Genomic DNA, 21,443 nt, shown 5'->3' with positions numbered 1-21,443 from the left:
GGTGTTTCTGTCATTTGAGCTGTAGTTCGGTTACAATTGGTCTTTTTTCTCCTCCCCTTATTTTCTCTCTCCTAAGTCTTAGTATATATGTAAAGCTTTGACAGATTCAATTATATCCTCCAATTTATATTTATTTTAGGTTTGGTCCTCAGATGTTAGTTTTAACCAGATATCAATATTTAGACATATAATCATGATCATCAGGTGACAAGAGATAATCAGAGGATGATTCTTTTTTTTTTTAGTTTAACGTCGGTGTCCGGGCCAGCTTGCGCGCACCGCGACTAATCCCACGGGCCCTGAAGTTAACGACCATGTAAGCTTCCAGTGGCCATCATATGAGCAACCACATGGCTCGAACCTGAGACCACAGATGGAGCAAACCTCTTGGTTCCAAGCTCTTACCACTGGCCCACCACCTAAATGGTTAATCAGAGGATGATTCTTGATTATTATAGTGGGTGGTTGGATCATAACTTGGTATGTTCATGTTATCATCCTTGTTGCAACATTCTTGTTTTATTGTTTGGAAAGATGTGAGGAGGGAGTTGTTTGGTTTACTTGAAGGGTGATCACTATTGTTTGATAATCAAGCATTCCCTAACCAGATGTCAATGATTTCGAGAAACACAAAATACGAAAAAGTTTTTGCATAATAACTTAGGATAAAAATATATTTTTCCATTTTACCTTTGTTTTTATTCTTCAATGCTAACTATTAAAATTTTATCAATAGTCATTTTAATTGCAATCAAGTTAAATTAAAATAGAATTTGAAAGCTAATTCACAGCAATGTCTAGTTTTAGCTGCTTCAATATTGTTTAGGAAGTAGAGTAAATTATTTTTGGTAGTTATTGGGAATGGGGGGGGGGGGGGGCGGGGAATTAAAATCGGCGCTCGTAAACTTCATTTTCCAGTGACCGGAAATTCCAACAGGTGGTAAATGAATGGCGCGTCGTCCGGCTCGAGGCCAATTTGGTTTCTTTTCTTGTTTTGGGCCTCTTAGCTTTCGGCTTTTCTTGTGGTTTTGGGTCAAAAGAGTTTGGAGTGTTTTATTTGAATGACAAGCTTTTTACTTCGATTGAGTTTTTTGGATTTGGATTTTATTCTCTTTCATTTTCTATTTTTTCTTGGTTTTATAAATAAGATTTTTATTTTTTTCTTATTTTCCAGACCCTTTTTCTATCTAATTTATTTATTATTATTTTCATGAATGTTTCCACTAAAAAATCAATTTAAATAAACATTCTTTGTTTTTTCATTTTTAGAATACATAGTTCTTTTTGTTAATATTACTTGTGTACAATATCAAACACACATAATAATTATATTAGATTTTTTCTAAATATCAAGGTGAAATACAAAAATAAAACTCAAAACATATATTTCAATTTCAACCATAACTAATATTCATGGATTAATTACAGTTTACGAAGAAATTTAAAATGTCGCTGGAAATATGACCCACACAACGTTTCATAAATATTCAATTTTTTTTAATTTAAAATTATATTTTTTTATTTTTTTATCGTTTTACTATATTGATGTGAAAAATAATTTTATGAAATAAAAAAAATATTATTTTAATATATTTTAAAATAAAAAACACTTTAAAATATAAACGCTACCATACTTTTAAACACCTCTCTAAAACTACTTAACCAAGTTCACAGAGATATACACAACTCCTCAAGACTAAAAAGGACAGTTTCAATGACTATTAAGAAAGCATTCACGTTTTGTTAGTATTGAAAGAAAAAAAAAAGTGTTCAAATGAGCTAATCATACAACTCATAGAAGACAGTTGAAACTTCAGTAATGGCGGCATTGGGTTGTGTTTGGGAAAGTGGTGGCTTTTGTGATTGTGGTTGTAGTTGATAAAAATAGTTTTTAAAAAATCACTTTTTCTTGTGGTGTGTATATAAAAAAATGTATTTGGTTAAAACTGTAGTTAAAAGTATTGTTGTCTAATAAGCAATTGATATGTGTTTGGTTAAGTTGTTTTTGAAAGTACTTTTGTTAATAAAATTACCAAGAAGGACATGTGTTAATTTTCAAGTTGTTAGTAGCATTTGTGAGCATTTTTTTTCATACATAAAAGAAATAACAATGTTACATTATTGTTGTTCTTCAATTATCTCATTAAACTATCTGCTATTCCATCACGGACATAATTCATTCGAGAAGACCGCTGGTTGCCTTGGCTTTGCGGACATGGAAAAACATCGGCTAAAATATCATCAGGAATAAAATTAGGATTGCGATCATATTCTGTAAATGCAAAATCTTCCTGTGACTTTCTCCTAATATAGTTATGGAGTGCCATTGATGCCACTATAATCTGCACTTGCAATTTGTACGGATATGCCGGCATGTTCTGTAAAATTCTCCACCTTTGTTTCCACACTCCAAATGCACGTTCAATGACATTGCGAAGTGACGAGTGTTCACGATTGAATCGCTCTTCCCGGTTGGTTGGTTGCCCTCGACGCCGAAACTCTTGGAAGTGATATCTCTCACCTTTATATGGACCGAGATATCCATATTCAATTGGGTACCCAGCATCAACTAAATAATATTTTCCTAATAACAAGGAAGAAAATTATAACAAATTTAATAACAAAAAATATAGAATACACATATTTTAAATTTAAATAACAATTAATTATTTTAATAGATTTACCTTCAGGAGGTTTTGGAAAATTGATATTTGGATTATCAATAGCCTCCAGAAAAATACGAGTATCATGAGCGCTACCTTCCCATCATGCCCAAACAAACGTGAATTGCATATCAAAATTGTATCCAGTCATTACATTCTATGTCGGCACACCTTTTCTACTGATAAATGGCACTTGATTTTCCTGAGAAACAGAAGCACGAACATGTGTGCCGTCTATTGCACCAATGCAATTCTACACAATACGACAAAACACAACATTAACCAACATGTCATAAATAACGACTAGCAATATCTTAAATAAATTTTTTTTTTGTCATTGGTTGTTATAAACAACATCTGGCTCACCTTAAAATGAGGCATAAATCTCGGATTCATTGCAATTTCCCGTGGAGTGTTTAAAAATTCAGAGTCCTGTGGTTTAATTATATCTACCGCAAGCAAACAAATTGTCTTCAACACCTCATTAAAATTTCGACTCACAGTTTCACCAGAATGACATCCTCCTCGGAATCACCACTTCCTTCCTCTAGATTTTCTTCTTCATTAACATGAACATCCTGAGTGTTTTGATTCACAACATCATCATCAAATAATACTCTGGAAGATGGAGCCCAAGCATAGTGTCCAGTCGCCACAACATTGCTGAACATTCTATCAAACTTACTGCAAAGTGAAGGTTCAATCCCAGCATGTCTAAACTTTTTGAACCCTCTGATTTCCTATATGGAACAAATATGAAAGAGCACATGCATAAACCATATAAAATGTGCTAAATAGTTTAAGAAATAGGACAAGAAAAAGATAAATCCAGGAAGCAAGGATATCAATAACTAACCTGAGTTTTTTTCTTCCACCACTCATCACTAGCACTCATAGTTCCAAGTTCACTATTCCATCCTATTCCTGTTTCAGAAATCAGTTTTTCCAAATCCTCCACTCCTTTTTTGCACCATCCCATTTGTTTTTTAGTTGAGTCTTAGTAAAAGCAAGACCAATTTTCTCTTTGAAGACAACCATAACAAATTTCCATTCGGCCTTATCGAAATGAGTGTTTGGCCTCATTCCTTTCTCAATAGCGACAATACAAATATCACAAAATGTATGCAGCATCTATTTACTCCAAGATGCTTTATCCGAGCTTTCAGCACCTTCCATTGAATATTTTTTTTCTAGCAAAATGTTATATGCATAGGAATTTCATCAAAATTGCAATTTAAAAAAATGGGAGCATGCTGCCACTAATGCAATTGATTCAAATACCTATCCGTATATTCATAGTACACAAGACATAACCACATCTTCAAATTCATACCTACTGTAATCAATAAACTGCAGTTCATGAATCAACAATAAAAAATTGATATACACTCCAAGAAGACAAAATTGCAGACAACTCTTATTAGCTTTACAATTTGGAACATTGAATGATATCACATGGTGCTATAAATAGTAAACAAAGCACACCAGCAGCAAATTCTCAATTCAACACCTCAAGACTCGCTTAAACAAAATTCCACACAACAACCAGTGTATGCCCAAAAATTCAAAATATGTCTCAGAAATGCAGAGTGCGAAGAAAAATATACACATAATTAATTTTACGTCGGTGCCTGCTCATTATTCTTTAGGACCGTATGAGAGTTGAATGAACACTTTGCAGGCTATAACAGAAAGGAGATAAACATATGTATTAGAGGTTATGCAACTGGAAAAACTTCAATATGCCATCAAAGCCTATAAAATGCCTAAGGTAATCATTGAACAAATTAACAAGCAACCAGATGGAACGAATACAAGATCCCACATTACTGATCTAGAATCACATAACTAAATTCTTCAGACAGAGGGGTTATTATTACTGATAGATAAAAATCAAACAAAAAAAGGACGATTACCAGATCAGTCACTTATATGAAGGGGGGTGTGGGATGGTGAGTGAACGGGAGTGAGCGAGCTTTTGGTACCAAAAATAGTGGGGTCTTAGCGATCTGGCGCAGTGATGGGTTTTAGGGATCTTCTTGTGGCTTTTACAGATCTGGGGGGTATGGCGACGGAAATCTTTTGCATTCTGGGTATTTGGATCTGGAGGAGTGATTGGGGATCTTTGAGTCTCTGGTGAAGAAAAACAAAGTGAATCAAAATCTCTGGAGCAACGGTTACAGTGTTGTGTTTGTAAGGGGAGGATAATGTTGTCTAATTTTCTCAACGGTCTTAAGCACCACAAATTTGTCAAATTTTGATTGTTTGTGTACTGTCTTCAGACCAGCTTTTCACGTGAAAAGCTGGCTAAAACTACTTCTAATTAACTGCGGCCATACCTCAAAAATTCACGTGGGGTCCACAGATTAATATCAGCTTTTTTGTTGTTACCAAACGATAAAAAATTGTGTTTGGACTAACCGCAAAAGCCACCACAGAGCCAAACACCATCTTAGTAGAGAATGAGAACGCACACAGGGGGTCAAATTGACGTCATCATCGAATAGTCTTATATACCTATTATCATTCAGAAGATGCATGGAAAGTCCATTTCAGAGACCATAAGAGTACAACATTGAAAAATAATAGAAATTTTGGACTCTTCATTTCTCTAATTCATCACTTGCTCACCGAAAATCAAAGTAAAAGAAGGCAAGAAATAAAAGTTTATTCAAGCATTACCATGACAAAGTTCACTACAACAAAAATTATGAATGCATATGTGCTCCGTTTGTTTGCTGGAAAGTAGTTTTTTTTTTAAAGTGAATTCCGGGGAAAGTGAATTCCGGAAAAGTATTTTCTGATGTTTGGTAGTGTAAAGGAAAATAAGTTGGAAAACACTTTCCAGTATTTGGTTATGTCATGGAAAATGAGCTGGAAAATAACTTATTAATATTTTATTTTTCTCAAGTTTATTAAAATAATGAGGAACAAATCTTACAAATTAAAAGGTTGAATGAGAATGAAATTGAAAAAAAATATAATTTCATAAATTATCTCAAATAAAATAAATAATAATCAAAATAATAGAGATCAAATCTAAAAAGTTAAAAAAAAATGAAAGATGAAGAAATTAAAATAATAATAATTAACATTTCATAAATTATTTCAAATAAAATAAGTAACAATCAAAAGAATGAGGACCAAATTTGATAGATAAAAAATTTCAATAAAAAAATGATAAGGAAAAAGCAAATAACAATTATAAAAATAAGGACCAAAGTTAATATAAAAATTAAATTTTAAGAGATGAAATTGAAAAATAAATATTCAAAACAAATTATATATAGCAATAAAAAGTTTGAGGATCAAATTTGATATAATCAGCAAATAATGACATTTCTAAATTTTTCACAACTTCCGGAAAGTGTTTTCCGCCCAAATTTTCCAGGAAAACACTTTCCTGAAAACCAAGCCAAATTTTCCTTTGACTGGAAAGTGTTTTCCGTTGACCAACTTTTCTAATGGCAAACAAACACAGGAAAGTTTGGAAAGTGATTTCCCGGAAACCACTTTCCAGAAAACAAACACAGCCAAAAGGGAAAACACTTTCCTGAAAACTAAACCAAATTTTTTTTTGACGGGAAAGTGTTTTCCATTGACCAACTTTCCTAATAGCAAACAAACATAGAAAAGTTTGGAAAATAGTTTCCCGGAAACTACTTTCCGGGAAACAAACATGGTCGTAGATAGCATTTCTTTATCCTGGACAGCAACACCATGATCCATTTCTTGGACAACACCATGATCAATTTCTTCACTGCCCTCACTTTCTTCAGTACTGTTAGCTTCTGATTCCTCCTCATTGTCACCAACATTTGTGGCCTCTCCTTCATCTGTTTCCCACACAAGGTCAGCCACAATTGCTTCTTTATAACAAACCTCCCAATCCCAACTTTGATCTTCTTCAAAAACAACATCTCTGCTTACAATTATTTTATGAGAAATAGGATCAAATAATCTGTAAACTTTTGACTCGTCACTTACCCCAAAGAATATACATTTGTGACTTTTGTTGTCAAGTTTTACTCTTCTGTTATCAGGTACATGAACGTGAGATATACATCCAAAAACTCTGAAATGGCTTACTGATGGTTTGATGACGTTCCATGCCTCTTCTGGGGTCTTACTTCTCACAGCAAATGTGGGACTTCTATTGAGAATATGCACAGTCCAGTTAACTGCTTCAGGCCAAAATGTTTTTGGAATATGCTTCCCAGAAAGTATGCTGCGTACCATATTCATAATTGTTTGATTCTTCATCTCGGCAACTCCGTTTTGCTAGGGAGTGTATGCAGCTGTTAGTTGTCTTCGAATCCCATTCACACCACAAAAATTAGTGAAGTCTTGTGATGTGAATTCTCCTCCACGATCAGAACGAAGAGCCCTTATGCATGCTCCTGTTTCTTTTTCAACCTTAGCTTTATAGTGTTTAAAAACAACAAAAGCTTCACTCTTTTCAACCAAAAAATACACCCAAGTTTTTTTACTGAAGTCTATGAAAGTGAGGAGATACCTCTTTTTGCTATTTGAAATTGGATTGATTGGCCCGCAAATATCAGCATGTACTAGCTGAAGAATATCAGATGCCCTCCATGTGCTTGCCTTTAGAAATGAATCTCTTCGTTGTTTTCCCACCAAGCAATCTTCACAGACTTTAGAAGGGATGCTAAACTGTTGTGGCATACCCTCTACCATCTTTTTCTGTTGAAGAACCTTGAGACCATTCCAGCTTAGGTGCCCATATCGACAATGCCAAAGTTGAGACTGGTCTGTGATAAGGGAGACAAAACACCTTTGTTCCTTTGACTGATATTTAGAAATGAAAATGAACATTTTGTTATGCGACATGGCAGTTTCAATGATTAAACCCCTATTTGGATGAAAAATCTTACAAGTTTCGTGTTACATGAGAACTGCAAGACCTTTCTCTTGTAGTTGCCCAATGCTTAGTAGATTGTTCTTCAGGTCTGGCACATAAAACACCTCAGTAATCACATGCATGATCCCATCTATCTCCATTTGAATACTGCCATTTCCTTGTACTTTCAAGCTTGCATAATTTTCCAGTTTGACTGAATCCTTGAAGCCTTCATTAAAAACATCAAACAGCTCCTTTTTTTCCACACATATGGTTGCTGCACCCTGAATCCAGGAACCATATGCACTCACTTCTAGCTTGTTCATCATCCACGTACGCCATGAGCAACATTTCTTCACTTGTCTCGGCAAAGTGCGTCTGCTTCTCCTTTTTAGTGCACTCCCATTGAAAATGGCCAAATCCATGACACTTGTAACACTCAATCATGGATTTGTCAAAAACAGATCAGCCTCGTCCTCTTCCTCTTCCTCTTCCACGACCCCAGTTCCATCCTCCTGGTAAAGCTTCATTTGTAACTTGCAGTGCTTGTTCATCCAAAGTATGCCTGCTCATTCGTTGTTCATGAATGAGCAAACTGCTTTAAAGTTCGTCGATGGACAGAATGTCAATATCATTTGACTCCTCAATTGAACACACAACATAATCAAATTTTGGAGTCATGGACCTTAAGATCTTCTCAATGACTACCACATCATTCATATGTTCTCCATGAATTCTCATCTTGTTAATAATGGTGAGAGTTCGTGCAAAGTAATCATTCACTGATTCTCTCATTTTCATATGAAGCACCTCAAACTCTTTGCGAAGAGCTTACAGCTAGGCACGTTTGACTCGAGTCGTGCCTTGATATTTATGTTTCAAGGAGTCCCAAATATCTTTCGACGTGTCTTTCTTCAAAATTGTCTCCAATATCGATCGATCAATGGCTTGAAATAAGTAGTTCTTCACCTTCAAATCCTTTAGCCTATGATCTTCGATTGTCTTTCTCTGTTCCTCTGTAGGATCCATCCCTTCTGCTGTTGCAGGGATCCCAGTCTCTACCAATCCCCAGTATTCCTTGGATCGCAGGAAATTCTCCATGAGCATGCTCCAATGATCATAATGCCCATCGAACTTAGGAATGGCTAGCTGCACAAAACTGCTTTCACTCGTCATGAACTCTGTTCACTGAACTAATGTTTTCTTAAAGACTTTTGATTAAACCCCGTGTAGAGGCTCTGATACCAAATATTAGAATCAGAAAATCTATAAGAAAACAGAGTAAAGAGAATTTGATACACACTTGTTTTGCAGAGAATACTTGCTTAATTAATTCAAAGATAGTAATGGCCTTTTAAAGCCTTACAAAATAACTGAATGAACAACCCACGATTTTACAGCACCTACAATCGTGGTAGTTAACTAGATTTTATTTTGAACGTGCAACAATACTTGTTCCTTCATAACAGGAACAGTTATGCAAGTGAACCTAAAGACAAGGAAACTGAAAACAAAGAAATCCTAACAACTTTAACACTCAAATAAATTAAAACAGAATCCCAGGTACACATTCGAATTTGTTTATAATGAGAATGAGACATTTTACAGATATCATCTTGTCAACAACTCAATGCTTTGGAGGCTTGTGATAAGTCCAGAAGGCGATCTCCAGCGCTTCACATGGATTGATCAAACACAAAGTTGGTTGCTTTTTAGCACAGCAAATACTGATAATTGTGAACGTTATGCCCTATGTGGTGCAAATGGTATCTGCAGTATTCACAACTCTCCAACGTGTGATTGCTTGCATGGATTTGTACCCAAAATTCGAAGTGATTGGGAAGCCACGGATTGGTCTAGTGGTTGTGTAGAAGAACTCCAGTAAATTGTTCTGTAGTGTTGGGATATTTTCAGAACTCAAACACACACAATTTACGTGGTTCGGCAACTTGCCTACTCCACGGAGCTACTGGTTTGTATTAATGAAGCTTACAAACAATACAAACAAAGGAGGAGGAGAATCTTCTCAACTCAACTCTACACTCAAGCTCTCTCTACACTTCTCTGTTCTCTCTTCTCTCTGTGTTTTCACTCTCTGCAACTCGTCGGTTCTTCTTCTCTGTGTTCTCTCGATACACTTACAAACACTTCACAAGGGGGCACATTAATATACAATTAATGGGAGTGAGGGGGAGTCCTCCACCATGTGCTAAGTGGGAGATTAGGTAATCCCACTTGCACGTGGTGGGGCTTGCTTGTCTCCAATAATTAACAATCTCCCACTTGGAGACAAACAATGAAATTATCTTTTATCCTTGAAGGCCAACTGAAGTTTTGCACAACTTCAGTTTATCAAGTGTAACTCCTTTGGTTAACATGTCAGCTGGATTCTTGCTTCCACAGACCTTTTCTAGCATTAGTTGCTCGTCATCCAGCAGTTGTCGGATGAAGTGATATTTGATCTGAATATGCTTCGTCCTGGAGTGAAATGCTGGATTCTTGGCAAGGAAGATTGCACTCTGACTGTCGCTATACAAAGTACCTTTTTCATTCAACTTGCCCAATTCCTTCAGGAAACTCTGCAACCATACTATCTCTTTTGCAGATTCTGAGACTGCAACATATTCAGCTTCTGTTGTTGAAAGAGCAACGATCTTTTGCAAGGTAGAACTCCAGGAAACAGCAGTACCTCCTAGAGTATAAACATATCCTGTAGTGCTCTTTCTGCTATCAACATCTCCTGCTAGATCAGCATCTACAAAACCTTCAAGTTTCAAACCACCAGCTGTGAAGGTAAGACATGTCTCTGATGAACCTTTTAAGTACCTCATGATCCATTTGACCGCCTCCCAATGCTGCTTTCCAGGATTGCTCATATATCGGCTTACAACTCCCACTGCATGGGCAATGTCTGGTCTGGTACAGACCATAGCATACATCAAAGAGCCGATAGCTGAGGCGTATGGAATCTTATCCATGTATCCACATTCTTGCTCAGTTTTTGGTGACTGATCTTTGCTGAGCTTGAAATGATTCCCCAGTGGTGTACTTACTGGTTTAGTATTATCCATACTAAACCTGCTGAGAACCTTCTTGACATACTCTGTTTGTGAAAGCTTTAGTACGCCTTTGTCTTTATCTCTGAAGATTCTCATGCCAAGTATTTGTTTAGCAGCTCCCAGATCCTTCATTTCAAACTGTTTTGACAACTGCTGTTTCAGCTTATCAATCTCCTCAATGCTGGATCCTGCAATCAACATATCATCTACATATAATAGTAGAATGATGTAGGAGTTGTCAAAATGTTTGACATAGCAACAATGATCAGCTTGGCATCTTGTATACCCGGAACTGCACATGAAGTTGTCAAACTTCTTGTACCACTGTCTTGGAGCTTGCTTCAAACCGTATAGGCTTTTCTGTAGCTTGCAGACTTGATTCTCCTTTCCTTGCATTGCAAACCCCTCTGGCTGTTGCATGTAAATATCTTCCTCCAAGTCACCATGAAGGAATGCTGTTTTTACATCTAACTGTTCAAGATGTAAATTTTCTGCAGCTACTATCCCCAGAACAACTCTGATTGTTGTGAGCTTCACAACTGGAGAAAATATCTCAGAGTAGTCAATGCCTTTCTTTTGTTGAAACCCTTTGACAACAAGTCTTGCCTTGAACCGTTTACTTCCGTCATGCTCAGTCTTCACTCTGTAAACCCACTTGTTTTGTAAAGCCTTCTTTCCTTCAGGCAGTGTGGTTAGCTCCCAAGTCTTGTTCTTCAGCAACGAACTCATCTCATCCTTCATGGCTAACTCCCACTTGCTTGAGTTTCCATCTTGTAAGGATTCTTCATAAGTTAGCGGTTCACCACCATCTGTCAACAAAATGTAATTCAGTAAAAGTGTGAACCGTTGCGGGGGCTTTATCGTCCTCGAAGACCTGCGAACAGCTGGTTCAATTTGCTCCGCATCTTCTTGTGTAGTAGCGGGTACAGATATGCTTGAGTCTTCTTGTAAAGACTCTTGATTGTTGTTCTGCTCAGTAACATCGGGAAGGCCTTCTAATCATATGAATTCAGATTCTTGTGGCCTTGTATCTGAATCAGCCTTATCTGTTTCTGCACTTGATCTGGCTTTGTACAGAACTTTCTCATTGAAGATCACGTTCCTGCTTCTGATAATCTTTCTATTCTGATCATCCCAGAGCCGATATCCAAATTCTTCATCTCCATAGCCGATGAAGAAACATTTCTTGGATTTGGCATCCAACTTGTTGCGAGCATCAGAATCTATATGAACATAGGAAACACACCCAAAGACCTTTAAATGAGAGAGTTGTACCTCTTTTCCTCTCCATACTTCCTCGGGCAGTCTGAACTCCAAAGGAACTGATGGTCCACGGTTGATCAAGTAAACTGCGGTATGAACTGCGTCGGCCCAGAATGTTTGAGGTAACCCTGAATGCAACCTCATGCTTCTAGCTCGTTCATTGATGGTCCTGTTCATCCGTTCAGCAACACCATTCTGTTGCGGTGTGCCTGGAACGGTCTTTTCCATTCTGATACCATTGACAGCACAATACTCCTTGAAACCTCCATCAATGTATTCTCCTCCATTATCAGATCTTAAGCATTTCAACTTTAGACCTGATTCAGTCTCAACCATAGCCTTCCATTTCTTGAATGTTTCAAACACATCAGATTTATTTTTCAGAAAGTAAACCCATACCTTCCTGCTGAAATCATCAATGAAAGTCACGTAATACCGAGAACCTCCAAGAGATGCTACTGGAGACGGTCCCCATAAATCTGTGTGTACCAGCTCTAGCTTTCTTGGTCTTAAAGTCCTGCCAGCCTTCAAGAAACTGAGCTTCTTCTGTTTTCCAAGAACACAGCTTTCACAAATGTCTAGATCGACATTTTTTAATTCTGCCAGCTTTCCCTTCGACTGAAGTATCTTCATCCCCTTTTGACTCATATGGCCGAGTCTACAGTGCCATAGATGTGCTTGATTTTCTGCTTCAGTAGAGGCAATAATGTCTGCAAATCTTGTGGTCATATACAGGGTGCCGGTTTTCTTTCCACGAGCCAAAACCATTGCTCCCTTTGATACCTTCCACATACCTCCAGAAAAAAGGATTGAATGACCACTATCATCAAGTTGTCCGACCGAGATCAGCTTCTTCTTTAGATCAGGAACATGCCTTACATTTTGCAAGTTCCATATAGATCCATTCATTGTCTTGATTTGTACATCTCCTATACCCACAATATCCAATGGTTGTCCATCGGCCAGATAGACTACACCGTGATCTCCAGCAACATAGTTTTGCATCATCTCATGGTGTGGTGTACAGTGGAATGAAGCACCAGAATCAAGAACCCAATCATCAACAGGACTATGCACAGCAAGAATCAAAGCATTTTGTACCTCGTCTGTAGTGGCGTTTGCAGAGTCAGCTTCAGGTTTTTTCGGTTTTGTGCAATTCCTCATGAAATGACCAGGTTTGCCACAATTCCAACATTCAACCTGCTTTCTGGGTCCAAACTTGCTTTTACTTCTATATCTTGATTTTGATCTGCCTCTGGATAAGCCTCTATCATGTCTCCTCCCTCGAGTGTTGATGTTGAGAGCTGATCCTGAGCTTGAACTTTCACCCGAGTCTTTCCTTCGCACTTCTTCAGCCAAAATCAAGTCTCGAATGTCATCATACTTCAGTTTGGATTTTCCAGCTGAATTGCTCACGGCTGTCCTCATGCCTTCCCAACTGCTTGGAAGTGAAGCTAGCAAGATGAGTGCACGAATCTCATCATCAAACTCAATCTCAACAGATGATAATTGATTTGTGATGGTATTGAAGTTGTTGAGGTGTTGCGTAACGGAAGTGTTTTCGACCATCTTCAAGTTAAACAACTTTTTCATCAGGTGCACTTTATTATTTGCTGATGGCTTCTCATACATCCCAGACAAGGCTTCCATCAATCTTGCAGTGGATCTTTCTTTCGTGACATTGTGAGCAACTCTTCTTGATAAGGATAACCGGACAATGCCCAGAACTTGTCTATCAAGAAGTAGCCAATCTTCTTCTTGCATATTTTCTGGTTTACTCCCCAACAAGGGAAGATGAAGTTTCTTCCCATATAGATAATCCTCAATTTGCATTTTCCAGTATCCAAAATCTGTCCCGTCAAATTTTTCAATTCCAGCTGCTTTTATTTCATCTGCCATTTTTACTACTTCTCCGATTCGAATTTCCCAAATCTGACCTTACAGATGTGTCCGGAACAGCCGAAAACCTTGGAAATGACACTGAGATCACCCCAATCGGACTTCGGATGGCTCAGATTTTAGCAATCAAAGTTTAGAATTAACGGACGGTGCAGATGCAGCCGCGTGTCAACCAGAGTACCGCCTGCGCCGCACCGGATCAAAACCTAAGTAGCGGTTCTGATGAAGCCACGTGTCAGCCGATTAGGTCCTGCGTCACACCGTATCAAAACTCAGTAACGGTTATGATGAGGCCACGTGTCAGAAGATGATGGCCTGAGTCACACTGGATCAATACTCAATAGTGGTCCTGATTTAACCACGTGTCAACTGATTGGATCCTGCGTCGTACTGGATCAAAACCCCTCAACGGTTATGATGTCGCCACGTGTCAGAATATCAGCTTCTGCGACACATCGGAACAAAACTCATCGATGACGTGTCAGGTGACGTGGCAGGTGACGCGGCAGGTGACGTGGACGTTGACCGTACGGCTGTGCTGACGTGGCGGGTCAGCCCGACCCGTTTTGCAGAAGCCGGGCGAAGATGGAGCGTGGCGCGCGTACGGAGCGTTGGTGCGCGTGTTGGCAGTCTGGGTGTCGGCGCGTGTTGGCGCGTGCGGGCATGCAGGACGTCGGTTCTTCGCCGGGTTTGCAACAGTGGATTCTTCCGGTTGTCCTCTACACGATGGTATGTTCAAAAACACATTTGGAGAACTTTGATTTTTGAGTTTGGATCAAACACCCTCTTTGTCAAGAACAAGCTCTGATACCAGTTGTTGGGATATTTCCAGAACTCAAACACACACAATTTACGTGGTTCGGCAACTTGCCTACTCCACGGAGCTACTGGTTTGTATTAATGAAGCTTACAAACAATACAAACAAAGGAGGAGGAGAATCTTCTCAACTCAACTCTACACTCAAGCTCTCTCTACACTTCTCTGTTCTCTCTTCTCTCTGTGTTTTCACTCTCTGCAACTCGTCGGTTCTTCTTCTCTGTGTTCTCTCGATACACTTACAAACACTTCACAAGGGGGCACATTAATATACAATTAATGGGAGTGAGGGGGAGTCATCCACCATGTGCTAAGTGGGAGATTAGGTAATCCCACTTGCACGTGGTGGGGCTTGCTTGTCTCCAATAATTAACATGTAGATGGGTTTCAAAAGGTCTCTGGGGTGAAGTTACCTCAGACGAACACATCATGGTTTAACAAGAGCATGAATCTCGAGGAATGCAAGTACATGTGCTTGAAGAACTGCAGCTGTACAGCATATTCAAACTTGGACATCAGGGATGGAGGAAGTGGTTGCTTGCTCTGGTTTGGCGACCTTGTTGTTACTAGAGTATTTAGTCAAAATGAACAGGATATTTATATAAGGATGGCTGCTTCAGAACTAGGTACGAAAGTAATCCTCTGGACAAATCAATAGCTAATACTTGGACTTTAGTACATTATAGAAAAGTCTTATATTAACTAGAACAACTGCCTAAATGATTGATTCAAATATCAAGTAACTCAAGAAAATTATAGGATAAGGGCAAGGTGGCATTTTCTATTACTGTCAGTTCACTCAAATTTTCCTCTCCCCTGTGTGTAGGTAATGGTGATGGCGCAAAGGTTAATGATAAATCGAACACGAAGAAAACGATCATACTAAGCTCTGTGTTATCTACCGGAACTCTTCTCCTTTGCCTAGCCATGGTCTTGTATATTCGAAATAGAAAGCAACGGAGAAACAGTATGTTACTATCTTCATGAAATTCTAACCAATCCCCTCCCCCCAAATCTATGTAAAGATAGGCAGTTTAATTTATTTTGAATTTTTTTTTTCAGTAATTGAAGGTACAATTTAAGTACAGTCTCAAATGAAACTTGCACACAGAAAATAGAGATCCCTCGTTTCCTTTTTACTCATAGCAGATCTGCTTGCAGGAAAAGTAAGTGGTGGTTTTGAGAGAAATTCTAATAGCAACCTCAGGAAAGAAAACCTGGATTTACCGTTGTTTGATTTGTATACCTTGGCTGGTGCAACAATGGACTTCTCAGAAGACAGTAAACTGGGAGAAGGGGGATTTGGACCAGTTTATAAGGTACTAATCTATACACAATCATGCAATGTTTTTATGGCTTCTCAATTTCATGATACAACCTACTGGCACCAATGTTCGTAGTGGGAAAGTGTTCTAACTTTATAAGTTCCAACAGAAGCAAGAAGCAATATAGTATGGAGCATCAAACCATGATTCTCAACTTTCACGAAACAATGTATGGCTTGCTGACAATATCGAGCGACTTTTTTCAGGGAACATTGAAAGATGGACGAGAAATAGCCGTGAAGAGGCTCTCTAAGTTTTCGAGACAAGGGTTTGATGAGTTTACCAATGTAGTCAAGCACATTGTGGAACTTCAGCACCGAAATTTAGTGAAGCTTCTAGGATGCTGCATTGAGAGAGATGAGAAAATGCTGGTCTATGAGTTCTTGTCTAACAAAAGCTTGGACTTCTTTATTTTCGGTTAGGATCGCTCAAAACTGTACAAATTTACGTTCAATTACCATACTTTATTGTGGTCATACAGACACCCACAGACACGAAGATGCATTGCCTCAGCCTAAACAACCTGGCTTTTTTACAGAAAGGGATCTGATAGAAGTGACTTATTCATCAACCCAGAGCAAACCATATTCAGCTAATGAATGCTCTATTTCATTGTTAGAGGCAAGATAGATTAATGCATTTTGTGATTCATACGTTTCGATGTTGTGCTCCACAGGTTCTCCTAGTTACTCTAGCTGCTTCAGATTCTTTTTTGTGTTTCTGTACCAGGGTAACTATATATTTAATCAATATACGTGTTTTTTTGAACTGATACTTTGATTCACAGGTAAAGTAAAAGTAACGTCTTTTTGTAGGAGCTGACTCTCTTTGTTAATTTAGGCTTTATAACTAAGATTCCTCGTAACTGTTTTGTTTTCTTTCATTCTTATATAGTTATATCCGCATAAATATGGCTTTTTTTTAAATTAATTATTTAATTGTAAACATTAGGGGTGTTCACGGTCCGGTTCGGTCCGGTTTTAACCCAAAAATTCAACCGAACCGAAAAATAGTATTCCTTATTAATATAACCTGAACCGAACCGAGGACCGGTTCGAACTGAACCGGTTTTGTTCGGTTTGGGTCGGTTTTTGGCATAAAAACCAGAAAAACTGGACTAATCTTCATCACTGAGCTACTGAGATTTTCTCACATGAATTTCATTGTAATTCTATAGAAGCATCGTTCTCAAGGTGAGAAAATTTCATTGATGGCTACTGAATCTTTGACTCTGCTCAATCCAACATATAAAATACTCCTCGGTCCCTTCAGGTTTGAGCATTAAACAATGGCGCAGTACGGATCTATCCCGCTGTAATGTTTTGAATTAAAAGAGTTAGGAAAAGGCTATAGAGCGCTTGAAGGTTTAGATGTAGGAATAAATGAATGAGGGGTATTGTAGTAATTGTATAAATAGATGATAAATATAAATAGAAAGAAAAAAAAAAAAAAGAGATCTGAAAATTTTGAAAGAGAAAACCGTGAGAGAGAAGGGAGAAAGAAGAAGAAGAAGAGAAAAGAAGAAAATTAGAAGGGAAATAGAAAGGAGTTGAAGAAATAAGTTTAAAGGTAAGATTTAGGTTGTTAAATGTATAAATGTATGTTAATTGAACTTTAATTTCAGTTTTGATGAATGTTAGGGTTTTGAAAATTTATGTTTTGGGTTTATTGATGAATTAAATTGAATGTTATAGGGTTGATTGTTGTGGGTAATTGATTATTTAGTTGATTATGAAAGATTATGATGATTTTGAGTTATGATTTTGTTTGAATGGTTAATTTGTGTTAGAAATAAGGAAAGAACAGTGGGTTTTCTGTTGAAATTCTGGGTTGGAGGTTGGAGATGATGAAAATTCAATTTGGTCCCTCAATTTGTGGATATTACAGTTTAGTCCCCAAACTTTGGAAAATTTGCAGATTGGTCCCTGGAGCCTATTCCGAGATTCTGAACAGAATAAAAGATTAATTAAGGGCAGAATTCCAGTATAGTTATGAAATTTTAACACTTTCAATTTGGTCCTCCAATTTGACAAAAATTACAATTTGACCCTAAAAATTTGGTAAAATTCCAAAATGGTCCCTGGAGTATAATGAGATATTCTGGACAGAATTGAGGATTAATTATGGTCAGAATTTCAGTATAGTAATGGATTTATGACAATTTCAGTTTGGTCCTTCAATTTGACAAAAGTTGCAATTTGACCCTTAAAAATATGATAAATTACAGATTAGTCCCTAGCTGTAATATTAAATTTTGCAGAGTGGTTTGATGAATAATTGAGGGTTATTTAGTGAATTATTACCAATTTTATTATTTGTTTTATTATGGATTAGATTTCGGGAAAACCGTTAAATGTTGGGTTTTTAGAAAAAATAACTAGTTAGTTCAAAAACATTTAGGGTTACGGAATACACTCTTAGTTAAGTGTATTAAATAGGTTAAATGTTCTTTCGAGTCGTTCTTGAATATGTCTCCTTTGTATTCAGATAATCCTGATATTCTACCGGCGAGACGTCAGTAGGATTTTCTTCGGTGTCTGCTTTTAACTTCTGTTTGCTTTCGAGTCAAGTGAGTGGATAATTTTCCATATGCATGAGAAATATTATAAATATTTGATTTGTTAATATGAATTGGATCATGCTTCTTGATAATATATGTTGATTATTATCCTTGTTATGATAAGCATGATCAATTGTTGAATCCGAATTATTGATATGAACCAGTATATATATTCTGAATTGACTTATGAATTGATAGCTCCTCATTTGATTGATGTCATGAGTTGAGCCTTGAGATATGAATATGTCTATTTGATTATGATTATGAACCTATGGTATGTCAGTCAGAATACCCATGCTAACAGGGTAGTGTTAGTCTTTGTGCACATCGTATCTGAACCCTAGTTGGTTGGGGGAGTCACCAACCTGTGTGGACTGATCACCCCACAGTACGGAGCCTCATGTTCATTGCATTTTGATTTTCTGACGAGTTTTACCATATGACATTCTTATTATGGCCAATTTGAGAAACATTTCCATGAGAACCTAAAGTCATACTTGTATATATATTTCTCATTGTTGTATTACCTCATGTGTGTATATTGAACGTTATCTACTCACTGAGTTGTTGAACTCACCCTCTCATTATTTATCCTTTTCAGGCTTATAGCTTGATAGCAGGTCATTTTGTTGGACCTTCAGAACCTGCTCTTTGGTTGTATTTTGTACCTTTCCTTTATGTTTAGTTAGTGCTCCAAAATTATGAAATTATATAAACTCTTGTATTAAGACAATTCAATTATATTATGAAGTTGATTTTGTTATTAATGTTGCGTTGAACTCTGATTGAGTTAGGATAAGTTTGTGTGTAAGTTTGGGTTCGCATAGGTATGGAACCTTGGAGGGGAACCTTGTCTATGTGGCGGTCATGGATCCGGGATTCGGGTCGTGACACCCGCTCTGTATTCTTCTCGCATGAATTTCATTATAATTCTATAGAAGCATTGTTCTCACTGGTGATGAGAACCATTCTTGAATAATGGTTCCCTCGCATTTGGATTGTGAAACTGGAAAGGGAAGGCTAGGAAGGGAGAAAGGGGAAGGGTGGGAAGGGAAGGCTTGGGGGTGGCTGCTGGGAAGGGAAGGCTTGGAGGGGGGAAAGTGAGTGATTTAAGGTTCTGGGAGGGGGAAGGGGAAAAGGGGAAGGCTGGAGGGGGAGGGAGGGTTGGTGGCTGGAAAGGAAGGCTTGAGGGGGGTGGCGGCTGCTGGGAAGGGAAGGCTTGAGGGGGGAAGTGAGTGATTTAGGGTTCTGGGAAGGGGAAGGCTGGAGGTGGAGGGGGGCTTAGTGGCTGGAAAGTGGGAAAGTGATTTAGTTAGGGTTAGGGACGGTTCTTTTTATAATTTTTTTAAACCGGTTCGGTTTGGTCCGGTACAATCGGTTTAAGCTTTTTTAAACCGGAATCGAACCGGGTGGTTTTGTTTTTTTTTTTAATCGGTTTATTCAAACAAATATCTAAAGAAAACTGTAAAAGAAAGTGTACTTATATCTAGGGTGAGCAAAAAAACTGAAAAACTGATTAAACCAAGAAAACCGAAAAAATAATGACCAAAAAAACAAAACTATAAAAAAAAACTGATTAAACCGATTAAAATTTTAAAAAAACAAGAAGTTGACCAGGAATTTGTAAATATTATATTAGTCTCTTAAAATCACTTCCAAGCGGGAGAACATTTTCTTGTTAAGGTGATTTCTTCTTTTTGTGAGAAAAGTGAGCCTAAATAATTTGGGCTTGTAGGAGGTCCAGAAGTAGACAAGGCATGTCATGATGGGTATGCGATCTGATATCTATGCTTGTAAGCAGGTCGTTTCTAAAAACATTAGACGTGAAGCGTTTGTTCCTGGACAAAGGCCAGTCAAGCGTTTGATTTCATATGTATGCAATATAAGACAACATAGATAGGCAATTAAACTAGATTATTGATACAGACTAAGTTATGTTACAAGTTGGGGTTACTTTTTTTTTTAATATAATAAAAAATATTTAGATATTATTAATGTTTTTTAGTGGAAACAAAATTTAAATCATGTGGGGTTAACCTGTTATGACTCGATTGATTTTGTGGGTCTAAATACAACTCGGACGACAAGTAAAAACATAGTTTGATTTAAAAAAAATTTCAAGATGGCATAAGATCAAGATAATCTCATATAAAAAATTAAAACAAATTATAAAATTCAATTCTCAATTAGTCCAATGTTGAAGAATAAGACTAAAAAAACCATAAAAAAACGACCCAAGTCAATATGTCAAACTCATAACTTGGGTTATAAGACCGAGATAACCTCATAGAAATAAAATAAAAAAAGACCTAATATAACCTGGATTAACTTGCCGAATCTACAACTCTGAACATGAGACTGAGATAACCCTATAATGAGCAAATAAAAACAGATTACGAAGCTTAATTCTCAATCGATCCTATCAGACCCAATGTTGACAATGAAATTTATAAAAATTTTAATTAAAAAAATAACACAAAAAATGAGCCAAGTCAATATGATATGGCTTAACCCATTAAACATTATTCCTAGATTATGAGGTCAGAATAACCTCATAAAAATCAAACCAAAATAAATCATGAAGTCTAATTCTCAATCAAACACAATATTAAATGATGAAATTGAGAAAAAAATCAATTAAAAAAAAACTAAGTCAACTGGATCAACCAATCAAACTCGCATCCTTGGTCATGAGACGAGGACAACTCAATCAAAAGCAAATTCAATGTTGAAGAACATGAGACCGGGATAATCTCTTAAAAAAATAAAAATAAAAACAACTTGATTTAACCGAGATTAAAATACCAAAACTCGCGACCTTGATCATTAGACCAAAATATCCTCATAGAAAATAAATTAAAATAGATTATGAAGTTTAATTCTCAACCGACCTAATATTGAATAATAAAATTGAAAAAAAATTTCAATTAAGAAAAAACACAAAAAAACAACTCGAGTCAATTTATGTTAACTAGTTAAGCATTATTCTCGGGTCA

At 37.1% G+C, this 21,443-nt stretch overlaps 1 protein-coding gene across 1 annotated transcript in view; it reads left to right on the top strand.

Annotated features, from left to right (window-relative positions):
* LOC7454383 (uncharacterized) overlaps positions 1-21,443 on the top strand; it is a 61,132-nt gene that overhangs the window by 28,026 nt on the left and 11,663 nt on the right. Inside the window, exon 2 of the mRNA XM_052456956.1 lies at positions 14,957-15,188. Within this exon, the coding sequence (XP_052312916.1) occupies positions 14,957-15,188 (232 nt within the window). The remainder of the gene's footprint in view (positions 1-14,956; positions 15,189-21,443) is intronic.

This window comes from Populus trichocarpa, chromosome 11 (assembly GCF_000002775.5).
Source record: "Populus trichocarpa isolate Nisqually-1 chromosome 11, P.trichocarpa_v4.1, whole genome shotgun sequence".
Classification (NCBI taxonomy): domain Eukaryota; kingdom Viridiplantae; phylum Streptophyta; class Magnoliopsida; order Malpighiales; family Salicaceae; genus Populus; species Populus trichocarpa.
This window is presented reverse-complemented; position numbering and strand designations above follow the sequence as displayed.